We start from the raw sequence: 24,692 nt of genomic DNA, 5'->3' as shown, positions 1-24,692 counted from the left end.
ATCTGTGCCTTGCCACAATTCTGTCTCTGAGCTTCTTGGGCAGTTCCTTTGACCTCATGATTGTCATTTGGTCTGACATGCACTGTGAGGTCTTAAATAGACAGGTGTGCGCCTTTCCAAATGAAGTCCTATCAGTTTAATTACATACAGCTGGACTCCAATGAAGGACTAGAACCATCTCAAGGAGGATCACAAGGACATGAACAGCATGTGACTAAAATATGATTGTCTGAGCAAAGGGTTTGAATACTTATGACCATGTGATATTTCAGTTTTTTTTAAATAAATTTGCACAATTTTTTTTGTCAAGATGGGGGATGGGGTGCAGAGTGTACATTAATGAGCAACAAGAATATGAACTTTTGAATTTACCAAATGGCTGCAATGAAACAGTGAAAAAATGTAAAGGGGTCTGAACACTTTCCGCACCCACTGTATATCTAGAGACATTATAATTTGTCAGACTGCATTGGATGGATTTAGAGATTAGATGTGAATAGTAAAATACCGTTCCACACTACGTACAATGTAGACGGATCTGGTTTTTATGGCATTCCTGTACTCCTCTGTGACCTCCGGTAAAGGGCTTGTCGGGCGACCGCCTTATTTTAGAGTTCTCCTCGTCGATCTGCAGCAGACCACTCTTCGATTTCTTAAGTGCTTCAAGAATCTTGTCAAACTCTGTTGTCAATTTGCTCAACCTGTAAAGTCAAAGTAAATTGTGAGACATTGGAAACCAGATAGTCCATTACAGTAAGACATTGCCCGCTGTAGGGTTGTACCTGTTAAACTTGATCATGGTCTGAAGGGGCACCCAGCCGTCATCTAGGGTGACCTGTTCCTTTAAGAATTTATCTCTTGGTAGATTGTGGTCCCCAAAGTAATACTTTAAAGAAGAAGAAGAAACACAAGGCTTGAATTAGTATAAAGCTACAGAAATGACATGACTTCGTATAAAGCTAAAACATTATCACAAAAGTACATTTCTCCCAGAAGGTGGTAAAACCCTGGCCTGGACCTTTTTCCCGGTTCCACGTTTTAGGAGCAACACTCAGCTTCAAGAATGAAAACTGCATAAAGGCAGCCAGAGTATCAGTATGTGATGTGTTATGGCTAAATGGGAGCTGGAGAGTTCGGTACTATACTTATCTGAAGAAAAACAAAAAGCAAACTGTATTCCTGGAGTCAGCTTGCCTTGCTCAGCCATCGCAGGCCAAGGGACTGCCCTGGGAGTAGCACCTAGCGCCTACCTGTGGTCCAAGTCTATCCACAATTTCAGTGACTCTACTGAAGAACCAGGTGTCCCCTTAGTTACACCCCTCCCACGACGGGGTGACCCTTGGCTCTGTGACCCCATGGTACTGTTCACGCTTGCAACAGCAAATGTATAAAAGTTAGTCTTTTTTCTGTTTGCGCCAGTTTGAATAAAAGACTGAGGGGCACTCCAAGCTAAATAGAGATGGTGCATGGATAGGGTCCAACCCCATTTATCAGGGTGGATAAAAATCAATGTTTTTTTAAAAAAAAAAAAATAAATAAATAAATAGGATTTTTTCCAATAAACTGCTTTTTGGAGGAAAATATTTTACCATCCAAAAGGTTCTTCCATCATGAGATAAGAAGGGAATTTTGTTTACTTACCGTAAATTCCTTTTCTTCTAGCTCCAATTGGGAGACCCAGACAATTGGGTGTATAGCTATTGCCTCCGGAGGCCACACAAAGTATTACACTTAAAAGTGTAAGGCCCCTCCCCTTCTGGCTATACACCCCCAGTGGGATCACTGGCTCACCAGTTTTAGTGCCAAAGCAAGAAGGAGGAAAGCCAATAACTGGTTTAAAGACCAATTCAATCCGAGGAAACATCGGAGAACTGAACCATACCACATGAACAACATGTGTACCCGAAAAAACAGAAAAACCCCGAGAAAACAGGGCGGGTGCTGGGTCTCCCAATTGGAGCTAGAAGAAAAGGAATTTACGGTAAGTAAACAAAATTCCCTTCTTCTTTGTCGCTCCATTGGGAGACCCAGACAATTGGGATGTCCAAAAGCAATCCCTGGGTGGGTAAAAGAATACCTCATGATAGGGCCGTCAAACGGCCCTCTCCTACAGGTGGCCAACCGCCGCCTGAATGACTTATCTACCTAGGCTGGCGTCTGCCGAAGCGTAGGTATGCATCTGATAATGCCTGGTAAAAGTAAGTAGACTCGACCAGGTGGGTGCCTGACACACCTGCTGAGCCGTAGCCTGGTGCCGTAATGCCCAGGATGCACCCACGGCTCTGGTAGAATGGGCCTTCAGCCTTGAGAGAACCAGAAGCCCAGTAGAACTGTAGGTTTCAAGAATTGGTTCCTCGATCCCCCGAGCCAGGGTGGATTCAGAAGCTTGCGACTGTTTACGCCGACCAGCGACAAGGACAAAGAGTGCATCCGGGTGGCGCAGGAGCGCCATGCGGGAAGTAGAACCTGAGTGCTCTCACCAGAACCAACAGATGCAAATCCTTCTGAAATTGATGGACTGGACGAGGACACAAAGAAGGTGAGGTGATATCCTGATTGATATGAAAGTGGGATACCACCTTAGGGAGAAATTCCGAAATCGGACGCAGAACTACCCTGTCCTGGTGAAGGACCAGGAAGGGAGATTTGTATGAGAGCGTTGCTAGCTCGGAAACTTTCCTAAGAGACGAGACCGTTACTAGAAGGCCACTTCCCGAGAAAAGCGGGAAGGGAGACCTCTTTCAAAGGCTCGAAAGGCGGCATCTGGAGAGCAATTAGAACCTTGTTCAGATCCCAGGGCTCTAACGGCCGCCTGTACGGAGTGCTGAGAAGACAAACTCCCCGTAGGAACGTGCGTACCTGAGGAAGTCGTCTCTGAAAAAATACAGATAGCGCTGAGACTTGTCCCTAAAGGGAACTGAGCGACAACCCTTTTTCCAACCTAGATTGCAGGAAGGAAGGAAACATAGACGATGCAACCGGCCAGGGAGAAACACCCTGCGCCGAGCACCGAGATAAGAATATCTTCCACGTCCTGTGGTCAAACTTGGCGGACGTTGGTATGCTAGCCTGTCTCATGGTGGCAACCACGTCCTGAGGTAATCCTGACGACACTAGGTTCCAGGACTCAAAGCCACACCATCAGGTTGAGGGCCGTAGAATTCAAATGGAAGAATGGCCCTTGAGACAGCCAGTCTGATTGGTCTGGTAGTGCCCCCGGTTAGCCTACCGTGAGGCACCACAGAACCGGGAACCACAACATCCTCGGCCAATCTGTAGCGACGAGGATGGCGCGGCCGCAGTCGGTCCTGATCTAACGCAGCACTCTGGGCAACAATGCCAGAGGTGGCACATAAGGTAGCTGGAACTGCGACCAATGCTGAACTAAGGCGTCTGCCGCCAGAGCTCGATGATTGTGAAACCGTGCCATGAAGCTGGCACCTTGTTGTTGTGCCGTGACGCCATTAGATCGACGTCCGGCCTCTGTCAGCGGCGCCAGATCTCCTGAAACCCGTCCGGGTGAAGAGACCATACCCTTTCGGCCACACCCCGGCGACTTAGGAAGTCAGCTTCCTAGTTTTCCACGCCTGGGATGTGAACTGTAGATATGGTGGATGCCGCGTCTTCCACCCACATCAGAACCTGCCGGACTTCCTGGAAGGCTTGCCGGTTGCGCGTTCTTCCTTGGTGGTTGATGTATGCCACCGCTGTGGAGTTGTCCGACTGAAGTCGGATTTGCTTGCTTTCCAGCTGCTGTTGGAAGGTGTGTAGGGCAAGATACACTGCTCTGTGTTCAAGAACATTGATCTGAAGGGTGGACTCTTGCTGAGTCCACGTACCCTGAGCGCTGTGGTGGAGAAAAAACTGCTCCCCACCCTGATAGACTCGCGTCTGTCGTAACTATCGCCCAGGATGGGGATAGGAAGGACCTTCTTTTTGACCATGAGGTGGGAAGAAGCCACCACCGTAGAGATTCCTTGGCCGCCTGAGAAAGAAAGACGACTCTGTTGAGGGAGGTCGACTCCCCGTCCCATTGGCGGAGAATGTCACATTGTAGTGGACGCAGATGAAACTGCGCGAAAAGAACTGCCTCCATTGCTACCATCTTACGTAGGAAGTGCATGAGGAGTCTTAATGTGTGCGACTGGTTCTTAAAGAAGAGATTGCAGCCCGTAGTGAATGCTGTTTGTCTAGCGGAAGCTTCACTATCGCTGAGAGAGTATGAAACTCCATGCCTAGATATGTTAGCGATAGGGTCGGGGTCGGATCTGACTTTAAAAAGTTGATGATCCACCCAAAACTCTAGAGAGTCTCCAGCGCAACGTTCGGGTAGTGTCGGCATGTTTCCTAAGAGAGTGCCTTGACAAGTAGATCGCCTAAATATGGGATCACAGAGTGACCCTGAGAGTGCAGGACTGTGACTACTGCTGCCCTGACCTTGGCGAAGACCAGTGGGACTGTCGCTAGCCGGAAGGTAGAGCTACGAACAGAAGGTGTTCGTCTCCTATAACGAAGCGTAGAAACGCTAGTGCTCTGGATCAATCGGCACGTGTGGATAAGCATCCTTGATGCCTAATGATGCTAGGAAATCTCCTTGGGACATTGAGGCGATGACATGGCGGAGGGATTCCATCCGGAACCGCCTGGTGTCTACGAGCTTGCTGAGCAGTTTTAGATCCAGAACGGGACGGAACGGCCCGTTCTTATAGGCACCGCAAATAATTTGGGGTAAAAACCGTGACCTTGTTCCTGAAGAGGAACGGGGGTCATCACTCTTTCTGCCTATAGAGTGCACCCTGTTTGCAGAAGAGCAGCGGCTCGGCCGGGAGGTGGAGAAGTTCTGAAGAATCGAGTTGGAGGACGAGAAGTGAGTTCTATCCTGTACCCGTGAGACAGAATGTCTCACACCCAACGGTCATTGACCTATGGCAGCTAAATATCGCCCAGGCGGGAGAGCCTGCTACCGACCGAGGATGCGGAGAGAGGAGGCCGCAAGTCATGAGGAAGCCGCCTTGGAAGCGGGTTTTCAGACTGTCTCCTTTTTTGGGCGTGACTGAGCCCGCTAAGAATCTGAGCTCCTCTGATCCTTTTGAGTCCACATTGGACGAGGAAAAATGGGACCTGCCCGAGCCTCGAAAAGACCGAAACCCCGACTGCCTCCTGCTCTGTTGGGGTTTGTTGTGCCCGGGCTGAGGAAAGGATGAATCCTTACCCCTGGACTGTTTAATGGTTACATCCAACGCTCACCAAACAGTCGGTCAGCAGAAAAAAGGCAACTGGTTAAGCAACCTTTTTTGGAAGCAGAATCTGCCTTCCATTCACTTAACGAGCAGACCAGGCTCTGCTTAAAAACACGGAGTAGCGGAGGCTACCGCCGCACGGTTCGCAGAGTCCAGGGCAACCTGAATCGCGTAAGAAACAAATGCAGACATTTGAGAGGTTAAGGATGCCACCTGCGGCACAGATGTACGTGTAACCGTGTCAATCTGTGTAAGACAAGCTGAAATAGCTTGGAGTGCCCCAAGGGAGAGAATGCCGGAGCCAACGGTGCGCCGACAGCCTCATAGATGGATTTCGACCAGAGATCCATCTGTCTGTCAGTGGCATCTTTGAGTGCAGCTCCATCTCCCACTGCAACTATGGATCTAGCTACAAGGCTGGAGGTTGGAGGATGCCGCTTGGGACACTGGGTCCAGTCCTTGACCAAGTCAGGGGACAGGGATAACGTGTATCCTAAGCCGTTTGGAGAAGCGCATATCTGGATAAGCGTGGTGTTCCTGGACTGCCTCTCTGAAGGCAGAGTGGTCCAGAAAAATACGTGAAGCTGACTCCTCCACTGGAGGAGCTGTGAGAAATAACCAACATTCTATAGATGGACGCTATAAGATTATTCACTATGGTGTCACGATCAGGTGTATCCAGATTGAGAGCGGTCTCAGGATCAGAATCCTGAGCCGCTACTTCCGCCTTATTACACAGAGAGTCCTCTGGTAGGACCCTGATGAAACCGAGGCCGCTCATAGTGAGCCCGCTTAGGCTGTCTGGGACTGACGTCCGTGCAGAGCCGTGACTCTGGGATGCGTGTGACATTCCCGGAGCTGTTAGTTGTTCACACTGAGGGGGGCCATGGATCAATGATTCAACAGTGCCCATATTGTGAGAGACATGTCCGGACTGCTAGGCTTCTAGTATCATAGCCATAGTGTCAGAAAAACTGTCAGTAAATACTGCAGACACCGTCCTCATCCTCTGGCCATTAGTGCATACAATGGGAGTCTATGTAACCTGCCGGCCGTATAGCCGTACATGCTGTACCAGCTGCATAGAAAAACATGTGGTTCTGCACCTTTGTTTTACACAGAGAATATGCTGATAACTCCTCCGCATAATCCAGGAGGGTATATACAACGTGCGACCAAACAGTGCAATATATATAGTACAAGCATATCTATAAGTGCACTTCTGCACTAGTGGGGTTAGCACCACAGGTGCTGCTTAACGCCTGTTGCAGCGATTGTGTGACTATCAGAATGCCAGGGTCTTCCACACTTGTCTCTGTATCGTACAGAAACTGACACTAATGGCTGCCGGCGTCCTTGTAGAGAAGGAAGCCGTGGGCGTGCCTGAGAAAGTGCGGGAATCCGGATTCACAGTGCACACAGTGAGAGGGATGGAGTATGCAAAACATACTCCAGCTCTCAGCGCTGCTGTGCAGCGTCACGCCCCTACCCTGACTGACAGGGCTGTGGGCGGTAACGAAGGGAGACTAGGCCCAGAAGCCGGGGACTCGAGTTAACAGCGCGGCCGCCGTAAAAGCGCGGGCCGCGCTGAAGTCCCCGGCGCACCACAAGTGCCAGCCGCGCCGCAGTCCCAGCGGCCGGCGCGACCGGTTCCTAGAAGTGGCCAGCGTCCCGCCCCTCTCCTGACTGGCAGGTCTGGGGGCGGGAACGAACGGAAGCAGGCCGCAAAAAGCCGGGGACTCTAGTTATCAGCGCGGCCGCCGTAAAAGCGCAGGCCGCGCTGAAGTCCCCGGCGCACTACAAGTGCCAGCCGCGCCGCAGTCCCAGCGGCCGGCGCGACCAATTCCCATAAGTGAGCCTGCTTCAGCGAAGCTGAATGAGGCCATGGCACAGGCGCCGCAGCGCTGATGTCCCCCGGCGCACTACAACACCCAGCATGCTGCGGTGTGAGCGCCAAATGCACGGGGACACAGAGTACCTTGAGGAAGCAGGGCCATGTCCCTGATGTACTCCGCTCCATCCAGCATCTTCTCCAGGGGCTGTAGATGGAGCACGGTCTCAGTGCCTGGAGACCGGTAAATCCCACTTCACCCAGAGCCCTGTAAAAAGGGATGGGGAAGGAATCAGCATGTGGGCTCCTGCCGCCGTACCCGCAATGGGTACCTCAACCTTACAAACACCTCCGACATACAGTGGGGTGAGAAGGGAGCATGCTGGGGGCCCTTAGTATGGGCTCTCTTTTCTTCCATCCGACATAGTCAGCAGCTGCTGCTGACTAAAAAGTGGAGCTATGCGTGGATGTGTTGCCTCCTTCGCACAAAGCACAAAACTGGTGAGCCAGTGATCCCACTGGGGGTGTATAGCCAGAAGGGGAGGGGCCTTACACTTTTAAGTGTAATACTTTGTGTGGCCTCCGGAGGCAATAGCTATACACCCAATTGTCTGGGTCTCCCAATGGAGCGACAAAGAAAGCCGAGTTGTTTAACTCAGTAGAATAAAGGCTGTATATGTGTAACATTCACAATGCCATGCTCTTCCAGAGGTTTCTGTAGGATTAGTGGGCAGTTTCTCTCCTATATTATCACAGACGCTCGCTTTACTTACGCAGTTCTCAAAACTGAATTTGACTCCGCAGAGGTCCCAGCCTCTTCTTCACGGTAAAATTATTACAACATGAACAGAGTTGAGAAAAAGACCTTAATCCTATTGTTCTACAAACCTATGAATACAGAATCAACCCCTTCAGTGCCAAGTCCAAGAAGTTAGACAATATGTTTCTGATTATTTGGAGTGGAATAGATCTGCACAACACAATAAGAATGTGAATCTAAAGGTCCAGTCACACTAAGCAACTTACCAGCGATCCCAACAACGATAGGGATCGCTGGTAAGTTGCTAGGAGGTTGCTGGTGAGATGTCACACTTTGACGCTCCAGCGATCCCACCAGCAACCTGACCTGGCAGGGATCGCTGGAGCGTCGCTACACGAGTTGCTGGTGAGCTCACCAGCAACCAGTGACCAGCTACACGTGCAGAGAGCAGGGAGCAGCGCACACTGCTTAGCGCTGGCTCCCTGCTCTCCTAGTACAGCACACATCGGGTTAATTACCCGATGTGTGCTGCAGCTACATGTGCACAGAGCAGGAGCCGGCACTGACAGTGACAGCGGCGGAGGCTGGTATCAAAGGTAAATATCGGGTAACCAAGGACAGGGCTTCTTGGTTACCCGATGTTTACATTGGTTACCAGCCTCCGCAGAAGCCGGCTCCTACTGCCTGCACATTTAGTTGTTGCTGTCTCGCTGTCACACACAGCGATCTGTGCTTCACAGCGGGACAGCAACAACTAAAAAATGGCCCAGGACATTCAGCAACAACCAACGACCTCACAGCAGGGGCCAGGTTGTTGCTGGATGTCACACACAGCAACATCGCTAGCAACTTCACAAAAGTTGTTCGTTGCTAGCGATGTTGCTAGCGATGTTGCTTAGTGTGACGGGGCCTTAAGGGGAACTTTGCACACTGCGACATCGCAGGCCGATGCTGCGATGCCGAGTGCGATAGTGCCCGCCCCGTCGCAGCAGCGATATGTGGTGATGGCTGGCGTAGCGAAAATTATCGCTACGCCAGCTTCACACACACACACTCACCTGCCGTGCGACGTCCCTGTGGCCGGCGACCCGCCTCGTTGTTAAGGGGGCGGGTCGTGCGGCGTCACTGCGACGTCACACGGCAGGCAGCCAATCGGAGCGGAGGGGCGGAGATGAGCAGGATGTAAACATCCTGCCCATCTCCTTCCTTCCGCATATCCTACGGAAGCCGCAGTGACGCCGGTAGGAGATGTTCCTCGCTCCTGCGGCTTCACACACAGCGATGTGTGCTGCCGAAGGAGCAAGGAACATCGGACCATCACGTCGGCGTAATTATGAATTACGCCGACGCTGCACCGATGATACGATTACGACGCTTTTGCGCTCGTTAATCGTATCATCTAGGCTTTACACACTGCGATGTCGCATGCGATGCCGGATGTGCGTCACTTTCAATTTGACCCCACCGACATCGCACCTGCGATGTCGCAGTGTGCAAAGCCCGCCTAAGTGTGAGGAGGAGGAAGGGCAAGCAGACAAGAAAATGAAAGTGAAACTTTGAGCACAATACTGCAGCATAGCCACAGACAGACAAGTCTGGATCTGTTTGTGTGTACAATCTGAGGTTTATTACATTCTTTCCTTATAATGGCAGCAGGCCGTAAAAGAGACCCAGTTTGGGAATATTTTAATGAAGCTCCTTCGCCTATCGGTAAGGCAGGCATGCATGCAAAATGCAAACGATGCAACAAAGATGCAAGGCCTGGTGGCGCGAATGAGGCAACATCATGAGAAGTGCGGTGATGAAGATGATCAAAGAAACACTTCTGAACAGGCAGGATCTTCAGGTTGGTAAACATTTTTATTGAATCCTATTTCTAAAGACTAAACTGTCATGTGTGAGAAAAATTATATTTCTTATTATTACTGCATGTTACTGTCATTTGGTACAGTTATGAAGAAAAACAAATATTCCTTTTGGGGCAGGGGCAGTGATGTGCTGTGTACAATAAGCAGAAATTGTATAATAAATAGTGATGAGCGAGTACTAAAAAGCTCGGGTGCTCGAAGCTCGGGCCGAGCCTCCCAAGATACTCGTGTACTCGGCCCGAGCAACGAGCCCAATGTTATCCTATGGGAGACCCGAGTATTTTTGTGAAATGACCACCGGCAGCATGTAGAAACCCTAAAAAATGGCACAAAAGTCTCCGAAGAGTGCTCAAATGACATGGCAACAGCATGGGGAAGACCCCTTGAAGCATTTATCACTCAAAACTCACAGCTGTGAACAATTTTGTCCGCATTTTACGCCATTTTTACGGACTCACCAGAAAACCTTCCAAAATGACACCAAAATGAATTTTCATGGCGGAAATGTTAAGGGCACATACCCAATAGTGAGATAGAGCTAATGTATGTTACTTTTTGAGATCAATACATGAAAGATTTTACGTAAAACATTGTGTGGCACTCCGATGTCCCTGAGAAGAGACGTACATAAAGGCCTCTGAGTCTAATGTGCCCATTTTGAGGAACTGAGTCTTTGTAGTATTTTCCTTTGCCAGGGCAGTCCAAAATTTTGAGGTTCACCAATGACCCTGCATACAGACGTGCATGAGGGCCTGTAAACCTGAAGTGCCCATTGGAAGGAAGTGGGTCTATTGTAGTATAGCCCTTTGGCAGGGCAGCCAAAAATTGGGAGGCTCCACGTTGTCCCTGGATAGAGACGTGCATGAGGGCCTGTAAACCTGAAGTGCCCATTGGAAGGAAGTGGGTCTATTGTAGTATAGCCCTTTGGCAGGGCAGCCAAAAATTGGGAGGCTCCACGTTGTCCCTGGATAGAGACGTGCATGAGGGCCTGTAAACCTGAAGTGCCCATTGGAAGGAAGTGGGTCTTTTGTAGTATAGCCCTTTGGCAGGGCAGCCAAAAATTGGGAGGCTCCACGTTGTCCCTGCATAGAGACGTGCATGAGGGCCTCAAAACATTGTTCCCATTGCAAAGGAGCGGGTCTCCTGTCGTTGTAATGTCCATTCTGCAAAGAATGGGCGAAAAAATTTACCACTGGGGGTATACCTGAAACAAAGGCCTAAGTATTGCAATTTGTAACGGTCATCATCATGGTGGCGCATGAGGAGAAGGAGGAGCAGTCCAGCGATTATCCAAAGTCCAGAAGTGTGTACCCATGGGTGACTGGAGGTACATGGCAAATTCCCGTTACAAACTTTAAATTCCGCTCTCATTTGCTGGTGGTGTGGTGAAGTCTGGCCCAATCCAACCCTTGTTCATCTTGATCAGAGTCAGCCTGTCAGCATTTTCAGTCGACAGGCGGGTGCGTTTATCTGTAATGATTCCACCTGCGGCACTAAAAACACGCTCTGACAAAACGCTAGCGGCAGGGCAGGCCAGGACTTCCAAGGCGTAGAGAGCCAATTCATGCCACGTGTCCACCTTGGATACCCAATAATTGTAAGGCACAGAGGAATGTCGAAGTACAGTTGTTCGATCTGCAAGGTACTCCTTCAGCATCTGGGCAAACTTAGGATTTCTTGTGGCACTACCCCGCACCTCAGGGGCTGTGGTACGTGAGGGGCTGAGAAAACTGTCCCACATCTTAAAGACTGTTCCCCTACCTCTGGCGGATTGGACTTGTGCCTCTCTCGGCTGTACGCCTTGGTTGTCCACTGATTCCTGACCTATGCCGCTAGCGTTTTGTGAGGGGAATGCTTTGCCTACTTCCGTGACTATGGCCTTCCGGAACTGCTGCATTTTGGTTGACCTCTCCTCCACGGGAATAAGAGACAAAAAGTTCTCCTTGTAGCGTGGGTCTAACAGTGTTACCAACCAGTAATGATTGTCGGCCAAGATGTTAATCTTAACGCGAGGGTCACGAGACAGGCAGCTTACCATAAAGTCAGCCATGTGCGCCAGACTCTTAACAGCCAGGACTTCAGTATCCTGACCAACACGTTGACTGAACATGCTGTCCTCCTCCTCCTCATCTACCCTGTCCTCTGGCCAGCCACGCTGAACCGAGGATATGACTGGTGTGAATGTCATATCCTCAATTTGGCGGAGATTTGCTCCATGTCTTCATCCTCCTCCTCGTCATAGTCCTCCACTGCACGTTGTGATGAGACGAGGCTGGGCTGTGTGTTATCACCCACACCCACTACTGTTTCTTGCTGCAACTCATCGCGCTCCGCCTGAAATGCATCATGTTTGGTTTTGAGCAGAGACCGTTTTAGAAGGCAGAGTAGCGGTATGGTGACGCTAATAATGGCGTCATCACCACTCACCATCTTGGTGGAGTCCTCAAAGTTTTGGAGGATGGTACATAGGTCGGACATCCATCTCCACTCCTCAGGTGTTATGTGTGGAGTTTGACCCATTTCCCGACGGCTTAGGTGATGCAGGTACTCAACAACTGCCCTCTTCTGCTCACATATCCTGACCAACATGTGCAGAGTTGAATTCCAACGCGTGGGGACATCACACACCAGTCTGTGAGCCGGAAGATGCAAACTGCGCTGAAAGCCGGCAAGGCCGGCTGAAGCAGTAGGTGACTTTCGAAAATGTGCAGACAGGCGGCGAACTTTTACCAGCAGATCAGACAGCTCTGGGTATGACTTTAGAAACCGCTGAACCACGAGGTTGAGCACATGGGCCACGCATGGAACATGTGTCAGCTGGCCTCGCCTCAAAGCCGCCACCAGGTTCCGGCCATTGTCACACACGACCTTTCCTGGCTTTAGGTTCAGAGGTGTGAGACAGTGATCTGCCTGCTGTTTCAGAGCTGTCCACAGCTCTTCTGCATTGTGGGGTTTGTCACCTATGCAGATTAGCTTCAGCACAGCCTGTTGCCGCTTCGCCGAGGCAGTGCTGCAGTGCTTCCAGCTTGGGACTGGTGTGGAGGGTACAGTGGATGAGGATGCGCAGGAGGAGGAGGAGGCTGAAGAGCATGACATTCCGGAGCTGTAGAGTGTGGGTGAAACACTGACTGAGGTAGGGCCTGCAAACCTTGGTGTGGGAAGGACGTGTTCCGTCCCTCGCTCAGACTGGGTCCCAGCTTCCACAATATTAACCCAGTGTGCCGTCAACGAGATGTAGCGGCCTTGCTCACAAGCACTTGTCCACGTGTCTGTGGTTAGGTGGACTTTGGGTGAAACAGCGTTGTTCAGGGCACGTGTGATGTTTTGTGACACGTGGTTATGCAACGCGGGGACGGCACACCGGGAGAAATAGTGGCGGCTGGGGACCGAGTAACGTGGGACAGCTGCTGCCATCAGGTCGCGGAATGCTTCTGTCTCCACCAGCCTAAAAGGCAACATTTCCAGCGCAAGCAGTCGCGAAATGTTAGCATTTAGAACTGTGGCATGTGGGGTGTTGGCAGTGTATTTGCGCCTGCGTTCAAAGGTTTGCTGAATGGATAACTGAACGCTGCGCTGGGACAAGGACGTGCTTGATGATGGTGTTATTTCTGCGTAGGCAACTGCAGGTGCAGGACCGGAGGAGGCTTGTTCGCAGGCAGCATGGACAGGGGATTGGCTCGCATGCACAACCAGCGAAGACGTAGCAGTGACATTAGCAAGCACTGCTCCTCGACTCTGTTGTACTTTCCACAAAGTCGGGTGCTTGGCTGACATGTGCCTGATCATGCTGGTGGTGGTCAGGCTGCTAGTTTTGGTACCCCTGCTGATGCTGGCACGGCAGGTGTTGCAAATGGCCTTTTTAGAATCATCTGGATCCAACTTAAAAAACTGCCAGACTCGGGAAGACCTAACATTTGTACAGGCACCTTGTGTCGTGTTGTTCCGGGGAACGGTTGCCTGACTTCTGCCTGGAGCCACCACCCTGCTTCTTACTGCCTGTTGGGATGCTACGCCTCCCTCCCCCTGTGCACTGCTGTCCTCGCTCTGCATATCCTCCTGCCAGGTTGGGTCAGTTACTGGATCATCCACCACGTCGTCTTCCTCTTCCGCACCCTGCTCCTCCTCCTGACAATTGTGTCTCATCATCGTCCACCCCTTGTTGAGACACGTTGCCAACTTCGTGAGAACGTGGCTGCTCAAATATTTGGCCATCTGTACATACGATCTCCTCATGACCCACTTCAACATGAGCTGGCGAGAGGCCAGAATGTGCGAATGGAAACGTGAACAGCTCTTCCGAGTGTCCAAGTGTGGGATCATTAATGTCCGAGGACGTGTACTCAGCCTTGTGGTAGGAAGGAGGATCAGGTTCTGAAATGTGCGGTGCAGTATCACGGCTACTGACACTTGACCGTGTGGAAGACAGAGTGTTTGTGGTGGTGCCAATCTGACTGGAAGCATTATCCGCTATCCAATTAACAACCTGTTGACACTGGTCTTGGTTCAAGAGCGGTGTACTGCTGCGGTCCCCAAGAATTTGGGACAGGACGTGCGAGCGACTAGATGTGGCCCTTTGTTGTGGCAAAATTAGAGCTTGCCCACGACCTCGGCCTCTGCCTGCACCACCATCACGTCCACTTCCTTGTTCCTTGCCAACGCCCTTGCGCATTTTGCAATGCTGTGCTGACGTGTATTCACTAGACTTGGGCGTTATATCAAAGTTTGTGCAAATAGTGCACCTGTACGCTGCCACCGACAGGCACACACGTGCGGTTTTTAAATGCAAGCACGGACGCACTAAGAACCTAACACAGGTTTTAGGAGCAAAAATTACTGAGAAGTCTGACACTATCAGACACTGCTGACTGACGTGTATTATTCACTACACTTGTGCGTTATATAATAGTTTGGTAAAAACGCACACAAGTGCACCTGTACGCTGCCACCGACAGGCATACACGTGCGGTTTTTAAATGCAAGCACGGACACACTAAGAACCTAACAGGTTTTAGGAGCGACAATTGCTGAGAAGTCTGACACTATCAGGACTGTTTTAGACTGTGTACACCAGCCCCAGATATGATGAAGGCTGGTATACGGTCACCACTAGGAATGGCTATATACCCTGCCTGCCTGCCTGCCTGTATACTGCTACAATAGTCCTGACAAGGACTCTTTTGGTCACTAGCCTGTATTCCAACCTGGCTATACCCTGCCTGTATACAGCAACAATAGTCCTGAGAAGGACTCTGCTACTGTACTCCGACCTGGCTATACCCTGCCTGCCTGTATACAACTAGAATAGTCCTGAGAAGGACTTCTGGTCACACTGTTTGCAGCCCTGATACGGAAATAGCTATAAAGGGCCGCAAACCTTTCCCTGAAGCAGCAACACTCTCCCTGCACTGACTGTCTGGATGGCTGTGAGCAGAGCACAGCGCGCCCGCCGGTATAAAGGCTCGGTCACGCTGTGCAGGCCGGCCAATCACTGCAATTCCACAACTAACAGGGCTGTGGCATTGCAGTGGTCTGCCAGCCAATCCCTGCATGAGGGCTGGCTCTCAAAAGAGCGCCAACATGCAGGGATGAAGACCACGAGTACAGCACGAGTATCGCGAGATTACTCGGTCCCCGCCGAGTAGACCGAGTACAGTGATACTCGTGCGAGTACCGAGTAGTAACAAGCATGCTCGCTCATCACTAATAATAAACAATGAAATAACAGCATTGACTTTTTTTGTTTAGGGGAATTCATGGATTCTGGAAACTATCCACCTCCAAGATCACCATCATCCTGTTCTACAGTTTCAGAGTTATCCATCCAGGATAGTGCTTCATTAGCAGCAGCATCATCATCAGACACCCACAGCCACATATCACCATCACCCAAAAGGAAGAAAAAACCTTTACCTCCTGGAACCACCAGATAGGTTTGTGATAAGAACTAGCAGATTAGAAAAAGAGTTGATTGATGAAAAAATTGCCCAGTTTATTTATGCAACAAACTCTTCTTTCCGTCTGACTGAGAACCCACATTTCATTAATATGGTTCAGTCACTGAGACCAGGATACAGTCCACCCAGCAGAGCTGATGTTGCAGGGGAACTGCTGGATCAAGTGTATGACAGAGAAATGGAGCAATGTGCAACAGCTCTGGAGGGTAAAATTGTTAACCTAAGTATTGATGGGTGGAGTAATGTCCACAATGATCCTATTGTATGTGCTTGTATAACAGAAGACGGTAAAGTCTTCCTTGCACAAACAACTGATACGTCAGGAAATTCACACACAGCAGAATACTTACAAGAAGTGGCAGTAAAAGCTATAACGACATGTGAACAAAAATTCAAATGTCTAGTACGCAGTTTGGTCACTGAAAATGCTGCAAACGTATCCAAGATGAGAAGAGATTTAGAAGAGCAGGGAGGGAATACAAAGCTGCTAATAACATATGGTTGCAGTGCTCATTTGCTGCACCTCTTAGCCAAAGACTTAAGTGTTCCAGAAATAAAGGCTAATGTTGTTGAAATTGCTAAATACTTCCGTAATAATCATTTTGCTGCAGCAGCTCTGAAAAGGATAGGTGGAACCAAGCTAATGCCCTTCATATTCCACAGTTAAGAACTGGGTTGCCAAATTTAAAATGGGCCACTTCAGCACTAATGATGAGGAACGTCTGGGACGACCGAGAGTGGTTGTTGTTCCTGAGGTCGTCGATGCTGTGCACAACCTCATACTGGAGTAGCGACGATTTCCCGTGAACGTGTATCCATGAACATTTGGACATGAGGAAGCGATCTGCAAAGTGGGTCCTCAAATGTCTGACAACAGATCAGAGAAGCATGCGAGTGAAAACCTCCCGATCCATTTGTCAGCGTTTCCGGACTGATAACTCCCTGGATCGACTGGTCACTATGGATGAGACCTGGATTTATTTCTTTGACCCTGAAAACAAGGAGCAGTCAAAAGAGTGGAGGCACAGTGGTTCTCCTGATCCAAAGAGTTCAGGGTGCAAAAATCAGCCACGAAGGTGATGGCGTCTGCTGTGTTCTGGAATAAGGAGGGCGTGCTGGTAGTGGACTACCTTCAAAAAGGGTTCCACCATCAATGCAAGGTATTACATTGAACTTTTGAACCAATTAAAGGCAGCTCTGAAGGCTACGCAGTAAGCTGTCCAAAGGAATCTTGTTCCTGTAAGACAATACCTCCGCTCACACTGCACAAGTGACCACGGCAAAACTGGCAGAGCTGGGCTTCCAGCTGGTTGACCACCACCTTATTCACCAGATCTAGCTCCCTCCAACTATCATCTGTTTCCAAACCTGAAGAAACACCTCAAGGCACCAAATTTCACACCATTTCTGATGCCATGGCTGCTACGGATGTATGGTTTGAGGCACAACACGAAATCTTTTTTGCTAGGCTTACATAACTTGGAATACTGATGTAAGACGTGTGTTGTCATCAGTGGAGAGTATGTGGGCTAAATGTGAAGTTTCATCATCTGATCTTCTTTCTGGGTAAAGCCAAAGACTTATCAGCAGCTCCTCATATTATACGATAACTTAATCAGTCCAACAGTCTGCAGAAATCATTCAAGGGCAATGCAGGTGTAGTAGTGTCTACAAGCAACTTGGACAAGGCAAGTATTGTGCCATAATAATGTCTTAATTGCCACCTAAAGCTTGTGCAAGTCCCTGATCCAGAATCTGAGCCACTCCGTAATCTGCGACCGCTGGACAGGAGCCCTGAGAACCACAACCTCATTTGGCATTCACAACTCTTCTAGTCAATAACCGGTCTGGAGAAGACATCGGTAACACATGTAGTCACCACCAGTCTGGCTAAGAATGAAAAAAGATAATACCTGTAGATGCCAGGAGGAACAATGTGGTTCTCACAGCCCTCATCCAATGGCCACAGATTACTGACTGCCACTAAACAGGGTCCGGCAAAATAGTTTACCAAGTCTAGTGCCCACTTTAGAGCATTAATGCCACAGTTGTGCAAACAAAAAGCGTAAAATAATCACTTTAACTGAGCCACCAGGTCCTCTCCTCCGGACAGAGCTGACTGGCACAGGAGGCGCGATACACGAACATCATTGCACCAGGATGCAAACGTCTTCCAGGTCTGTGGCCTACAGCCCAGAAAGTGGTGGATCGAGGGTGTGTGACCACCCCTGTACTCCATCCCATGTTGCTCCACCGACACGCTCCCAAAAACTGTATAAAATCGTACCTCAATTTGCTGACAGATCTTTGCTTCCAAGTCTTCCATTTGTTCATTATTCCCATTTTCAGCCATTTTAAATCCTAAAAGAAATTGTAGAATAAAAATTAAATTTAGGATCTTCGTCGACATGGGGTTCCCCTTGTGCCCTATACTATGCAATTAGTGCAGCTGCCGGTGTTGTACCCTGGCATCTATGGTGCAGCTTACGCACAGAAAACCCCGGATGCTAGAGTAAAAGAAACAATGGAGCCTTTAGGTGCAATTCACACTGTGGGAAAGTAGAGAATAAACCACAAGGCCTCAAAACTTCACAGACCTATAGAAGAAAGGTTGGCACTCATAAGTTTCCTTAGGCCTTGTGCGCGCTAGGCGTTTTTAGCGGCGTTTTTTACCACGTTTTTGTGCTGAAAACGCAGTGACATTGCTTCCCCAGCAATGTCTATGGATTTTCAGAAGTGCTGTCCGCACACAGCGTTTTTTGTAGCTGCGTTTTTGTGGTGACCACAAAAATGCAGCATGTCAATTATTTCTGCGTTTTTCACCCATTGAGTTCAATGAGATGTTCAACAACACAATGAAAAACGCAGCTATAAACGCAAGGGGTGGGCAGTATAGTGACGTGTACAGGAAGAGGATTCCTTCTGTTGGTAAACACAGAAGCATGAATCCTCCCGGTACCGTCACCGCTGCGTCCACAACCCGCCCAGTGCCATGTCAGCTCCGTGCAGCGCCATGTCTGGGCGGGAGGTGGAGGCAGCGGCGAAAACCAAAGTGAACAGTAGAAAAAAAAAATATATGTCATACTCACCTGTCTGCAGGGTCCCGGTGCCATGCCCGCTCCTGTCCCGGTCCCGCCGCTCTGGCTGTGTGCAGTCTCCCCGGGGCACGTACGAAGCTTGCAGGACCTGGCGGTGGATCACCTGATGCAGTCACCTGACGCATCAGCTGATCATAATTCTCGCGGTGTCGCCGGCTTTTTTGCACCCGGCCGGCTATCAGCTGATCCTGCCGTCAGGAGACTTCATCCCTGATTACCGGCAGCTCCTGCAGCGATGGGACGGGATCAGACTCTCATCCGATCGCTCCAGGAGCTGCCGGTAATCAGCACAGACGTGAGTATTTATTTATTGTATAATCGGCTTTTATACAATCAGCTGATGTGTGATGTGCTTCAGCCTTCCAGCAAACCGATCAGATGATATTGGATCCGGATTGGACGGCGCGGGACCCTGACCCAGGATTACTGAGGAGGGGGGTTCTTTATTTCAATAAAGATGGAGTCACTAATTGTGTTGTGTTTTATTTCTAATAAAAATATTTTTCTGTGTGTTGTGTTTTTTTTATCATTACTAGAAATTCATGGTGGCCATGTCTAATATTGGCGTGACATCATGAATTTCGGGCTTAGGGCCAGCTGATAATATACAGCTAGCACTAACTCCATTATTACCCAGCGAGCCACCCGGCATCAGGGCAGCTGGAAGAGTTGGATACAGCGCCAGAAGATGGCGCTTCTATGAAAGCGCCATTTTCTGGGGTGGCTGTGGACTGAAATTCACAGCGGGGGTGCCCAGAAAGCATGGGCACCCTGCACTGTGGATTCCAATCCCCAGCTGCCTAGTTGTACCTGGCTGGACTCAAAAATTGGGCGAAGCCCACGTCATTTTTTTTTTTTTTTTTTTTTTTAAATTATTTCATGAAATTCATGAAATATAAAAAAAAAGGGCTTCCCTATATTTTTGGTTCCCAGCCGGGTACAAATAGGCAGCTGGGGTTGGGGGCAGCCTGTACCTGCCTGCTGTACCCGGCTAGCATACAAAAATATGGCGAAGCCCACGTCATTTTTTTGGGGGGCAAAAAACTCCTGCATACAGTCCTGGATGGAGGATGCTGAGCCTTGTAGTTCTGCAGCTGCTGTCTGCTCTCCTGCATACACTAGTTCTGCAGCTGTCTGCTCTCCTGCATACACTAGTTCTGAAGCTGTCTGCTCTCCTGCATACACTAGTTCTGAAGCTGTCTGCTCTCCTGCATACACTAGTTCTGAAGCTGTCTGCTCTCCTGCATACAATGAACATTTTGAAGAAGGAAATGACATCAGACCTTTTTTTTCCATCAACAATCTTTAATGGCATTGTGCACTGATTAAAAACGCAGTGAGCAAAAACAGCAAAAAACGCACCAAATTGCGGTAAAAACGCATGCGTTTTTATCGCGTTTTTTAGCCGCGGGTGCGTTTGAGCCAAAAATGCACATAAAAACGCAGCGTGAAAAAAAACTCCTAGTGCGCACATACCCTTAGAGGAAACCAATCATCAGCATTTTCCTATATAAAAGGTGCAGCCAGTGCAGTACTGGCACTATCAGGCACATTGTGTACATACCATTAGTGGGCAGCTCGGGTGTTTAGGCAGCGAAATCCAACTTTATAAAGTTTGAAAATTCAAGCACTTTTTGATTGACGTGTGCACCTCGCTGCTAATGTCCGGGCGGGTTATGCACTTGTGTCCACGCCCCCCCATTCCTCCCTCCCTCTGGCCGTATGTAAATTTCTAATCTTCAGTTATACGGCGTCGGATTTAGCGCCTGCGCATAGCGCTCATCTCCGGCGCCGTGTTTCTGATTCTGAAGCCAACAGTATTATGGTGCATGAGAGGGCGGCGCATGCGCCCTCACTTCTATAGATCTGTTGTTACCGCGGGAGCACGCACGGTCACAACAGGACTGGAGAACAGCTGATCTTACCGATTAGTTGCAGCAGACAATATCGTAGCAGACGTCTGCTGCAGCTAATCAGGGTAAGATCAGCTGTGCTCCAGTCCTGTTGTGACCGCGCGCACTCCCGCGGTCACAACAGATCTGAAGAAGTGAGGGCGCATGCGCTGCCCTCTCAAGCACCATAATACTGTGGGCTTCAGAAACATGGCGCCAGAGATTAGAACTATGCGCAGGCGCTGACTCAGACGCCGTGTAACTGAAGATTAGAAATGTACATACGGCCAGAGGGAGGGAGGGAGGTAGGAACAGGCGGCGGGGGAGAGGGGGGGGCGGGGACACACGTGCATAACCCACCCGGACATTAGCAGCAGAGGTGCACACGTCAAATCAAAAAGTGCATGACTTTTCAAACTTTATAAAGTTGAATTTCACAGCCTAAACATCCGAGCTGCCCACTAATGGTATGTATAGCCTGTGCCTGATAGTGCCAGTACTGCACTGGCTGCACCTTATATAGGAAAATGCTGATGTTTGGTTCCCTTTAAATTCTTTGCCTATATTTCATCTGTACATATGAATCTATGGGAGGGGGATGCGGAGTAGTCAATGGAGGCAGATTCATGCGGGTACTTAAGGACCCGTCCAAGCGCCAGTACCAACGCGAAACAGCCGTCGTCGTCCATAGGCTACCCTGCATCCCCCTCACTAAATATTCATATGTACAGATGAAATAATGGCAAAGATTTTAAGGAGGCTCATGAGTGCCAACCTTTCTTCTATAAGTCTGTGAAGTTTGGATACGTGCCTCTTGTTTGGTTAGAGCACCTCCACAGCTTCACCCCTGTATCAACGTCCCGCTGATGCCTGTGTAAAAGATTGCAGGAGTAGGTCTCTGGTGCTGGACTCTTTACAAATAGACCAGGAGTCCTCAGTAATGAGGTTATTGCTGTAGTACGGAATAGCTGCAGTATCATCCACAGGCTCCGATGATCTGATTGTAGTAGAGGCGTGGATTCATAGCTATGGCCGGAACAATTAGTCATGTCCCATCGCGTAGAATGAATGCTGGAAAAACCTTCAGCAATTTCTCACTGCCCAAAAATTCTATCTGGGACCATTGATACAGAGAACTGGGTTTTGAAAACAAGCTGGGAATGAGAAGAGTCAAGAGGGCACCTACCCCCAGAACCTCTGTCCGGCTTCACTAACTGCACTCAGTTTTAAGTCATGGGGTAGAGGAGAGGGAGGAGGGGGGATTCAGCGATTTTCAGGCCATTTGTTGGCGTGGGTTAGAGCTCCGGACTAAGGCAGATATAGGAATTGTAACTAGTAAGGAGCGGGCACTACCATGCGCAGTACTCCTAACCAATGATGAGCGGGCACCAACATGCTCGGTACTCCTAACCAATGATGAGCGGGCACCAACATGCTCGGTACTCCTAACCAATGATGAGCGGGCACCAACATGCTCGGTACTCCTAACCAATGATGAGCGGGCACCAACATACCTGGTACTCCTAACCAATGATGAGTGGGCACCAACATGCTTGGTACTCCTAACCAATGATGAGCGGGCACCAACATGCTCGGTACTCCTAACCAATGATGAGCGGGCACCAACATGCTCGGTACTCCTAACCAATGATGAGCGGGCACCAACATACCTGGTACTCCTAACCAATGATGAGCGGGCACCAACATGCTTGGTACTCCTAACCAATGATGAGCGGGCACCAACATGCTCGGTACTCCTAACCAATGATGAGCGGGCACCAACATGCTCGGTACTGTAAACATCAGTTTGATGCTCAGATGGGTGTGACTCAGGTACTAAGTATAATGGAAGTCAATGGGGAACACAAGCATTTTTTTCTGCAAAAAAAAAAAATATATATATAAATAAATAAATGCTTGAGTTCCCCATTCACTTCAATTATACTTGGTACTCGAGTCACGCCCATACAACTGCTCATTACTAGTATGAAGCATGGTAGTGCTCGTTCATTACTAGTTAAAAGTATAGAGCACTAATTGACATTGTTGAAAGTGTCCAAATTGACAAAATTATATTTAAACAAAAAAAAAAAAAAAAAAACGCAATTGTAAATTAATGATAGCGAGATAGATATACAAAAGAATGAAAGCAGGGGTTCCCTTGCCGGTATCCCATGATGGTACTAACCTGACTTCAAACTGGACTAACAGCACCTACCTTTTTTTTTTTTATACACATACATACATATTATAATATAGTGTGTATGTGCGCGAGAGAAAATAAAAAAAAAAAAAATAAAAAAATAAAAAAAAAAGGTTGACTGTTAGTCCAGTTTGAAGTCAGGTTAGTACCATCATGGGATACCGGCAAGAACCCCTGTTTTCATTTTTTTTTTTTTTTTTTTAGAAAGTAGCAGACTCCAGGATGGCAATGATAACTTGTACCTGCAAAAGCGCTGGGCCTGATACGAGACTAATGAACAAGAAGTTAAAAGGGAACCGGTCACCAGATTTGGGGTATATAAGCTGCGGCCACCACCACTTGGCTCTTATATACAGCATTCTAACATCCTGTATATAAGAGCCCAGGCCGCTGTGTAGAGCATCAAAAACACTTTATAAACACTCACCTAAAACAGTCACTGCAGTGGAGTTGGGTCATATGGAAGTCTCCATTTTCCAGCAACCTCCTCTTTCAGCCATCTTTGTCATCCTTCTTCTGAAGCCGGGGAACTGGATGCGTCCTACGTCATACACACTCGCCGGCATTGAGGTCCTGCACGGGACCGGCGAGTGTATGACGTAGGACGTGTCATGCACCCCGGCTTCAGAAGAAGGATGACAAAGATGGCCAGAAGAGGAGGCGCCAGCAACAGAGACACCCATATGGCCTAACTCCACCACAACCACCACTTTAGGTGAGTATTAGAAAGTGATTTTTACGTTCTACACAGTGGCCTGGACTCTTATATACACAAGCATGTTTGAATGCTGCATATAAGAGCCCACTGGTGGTGGCCACAGCTTATATGCCCCAAAACAACTGACAGGGTCCCTTTAAAAAAGACAGTACATATAAGAAGAAGTTGTACCTATTGAAAGGAAGTGTGTGTGTGTGTGTGTGTGTGTGTGTGTGTAACCAGAGCATACAGGGGTCCACACCGCCCAGGAGCCGACCCTGCTAACTAGTCACACATCAGTAGTCACCAAATTCACTCTGATGCAACTTAAACTACAAATCCCAGCATGCCCTGCTATTCAAATCCTGCCAGAGCACGCTGGGAAATGTAGTTCGATAACAGCTGGGAAGTTACAGGTCGCACAGCTCGGAAATCCACTCATCAGGCCTGGCAGAGACCACGTGTGAGTGCGAGGGGAGAACGCGACCGTGTATGTGTCGGCTAGAACAGGCAGGAACGGAGAGCGCGGAGTATTAACCCCCGCACCGCTGGACTTGGCACATCCTGAGCGATAACCCGTAGTGTATGTATAGGCAGAGCACGCAGTGACGCGCGGCCGAGCCCGGTGCGTGGCTGGTACACGTGCTCCCCGGACACTGCGGCCCCGCCGGGCTCCTCTGCCCACTGCTGCGCTCCATATAGCCGGAGCTGCCCGGTTCGCCGTCTCCTCACCTGAGCAATCCGGACCTCGTAGTCTCACACGCCGCCCGCTCTCGTCTCTTGCTCGCAGCCTGCTGATGACGCGCGGCTTTAAAGGCAGAGTCTGCTCGGCACCGCCCTCTCCCGGCATGCAGCAGCCTGTGCACCCTGCCGCGCCGCCGCCGGGAGTTTCCCGCTGGGAAAGTGAGGGTGTCCCCTGCTCCCCCCGGGTTCTGCTCACCCCCACCCCCACATATTAATGAATGGCAAAAACCAGCACCAAAAACAAATAGCAAAAATGTGCTTTTCCTGCCAAGGGAGCAGAAATGTCTGCACCGAATCCTGATACACGTGCACACACCTTCTGTGTTTTCAAAAAAAGCTAATCAAACGAAGCAAAAAAAACAAAACAAAACACCACTCATCATGAACACCCCTAAGGCTATTGGT

General features: G+C 49.3%; 1 protein-coding gene across 1 annotated transcript in view; it reads right to left on the bottom strand.

Moving 5' to 3' along the window:
• The window catches only part of SSB (small RNA binding exonuclease protection factor La), a 74,560-nt gene extending 50,167 nt beyond the window's left edge, over positions 1 to 24,393 (bottom strand). The window contains 5 exon segments of the mRNA XM_075317310.1: positions 526 to 585; positions 587 to 701; positions 783 to 886; positions 17,941 to 18,014; positions 24,276 to 24,393. Coding sequence (XP_075173425.1) covers positions 526 to 585; positions 587 to 701; positions 783 to 886; positions 17,941 to 18,014; positions 24,276 to 24,393 — 471 coding nt within the window.
• Between the last annotated feature and the right edge of the window lie 299 nt (positions 24,394 to 24,692).

The sequence above is a fragment of the Anomaloglossus baeobatrachus genome, chromosome 7 (genome assembly GCF_048569485.1).
Source record: "Anomaloglossus baeobatrachus isolate aAnoBae1 chromosome 7, aAnoBae1.hap1, whole genome shotgun sequence".
Taxonomy (NCBI): Eukaryota; Metazoa; Chordata; class Amphibia; order Anura; family Aromobatidae; genus Anomaloglossus; species Anomaloglossus baeobatrachus.
The sequence above is the reverse complement of the archived record's forward strand: the minus strand, read 5'-3'. Positions and strand labels throughout refer to the sequence as shown.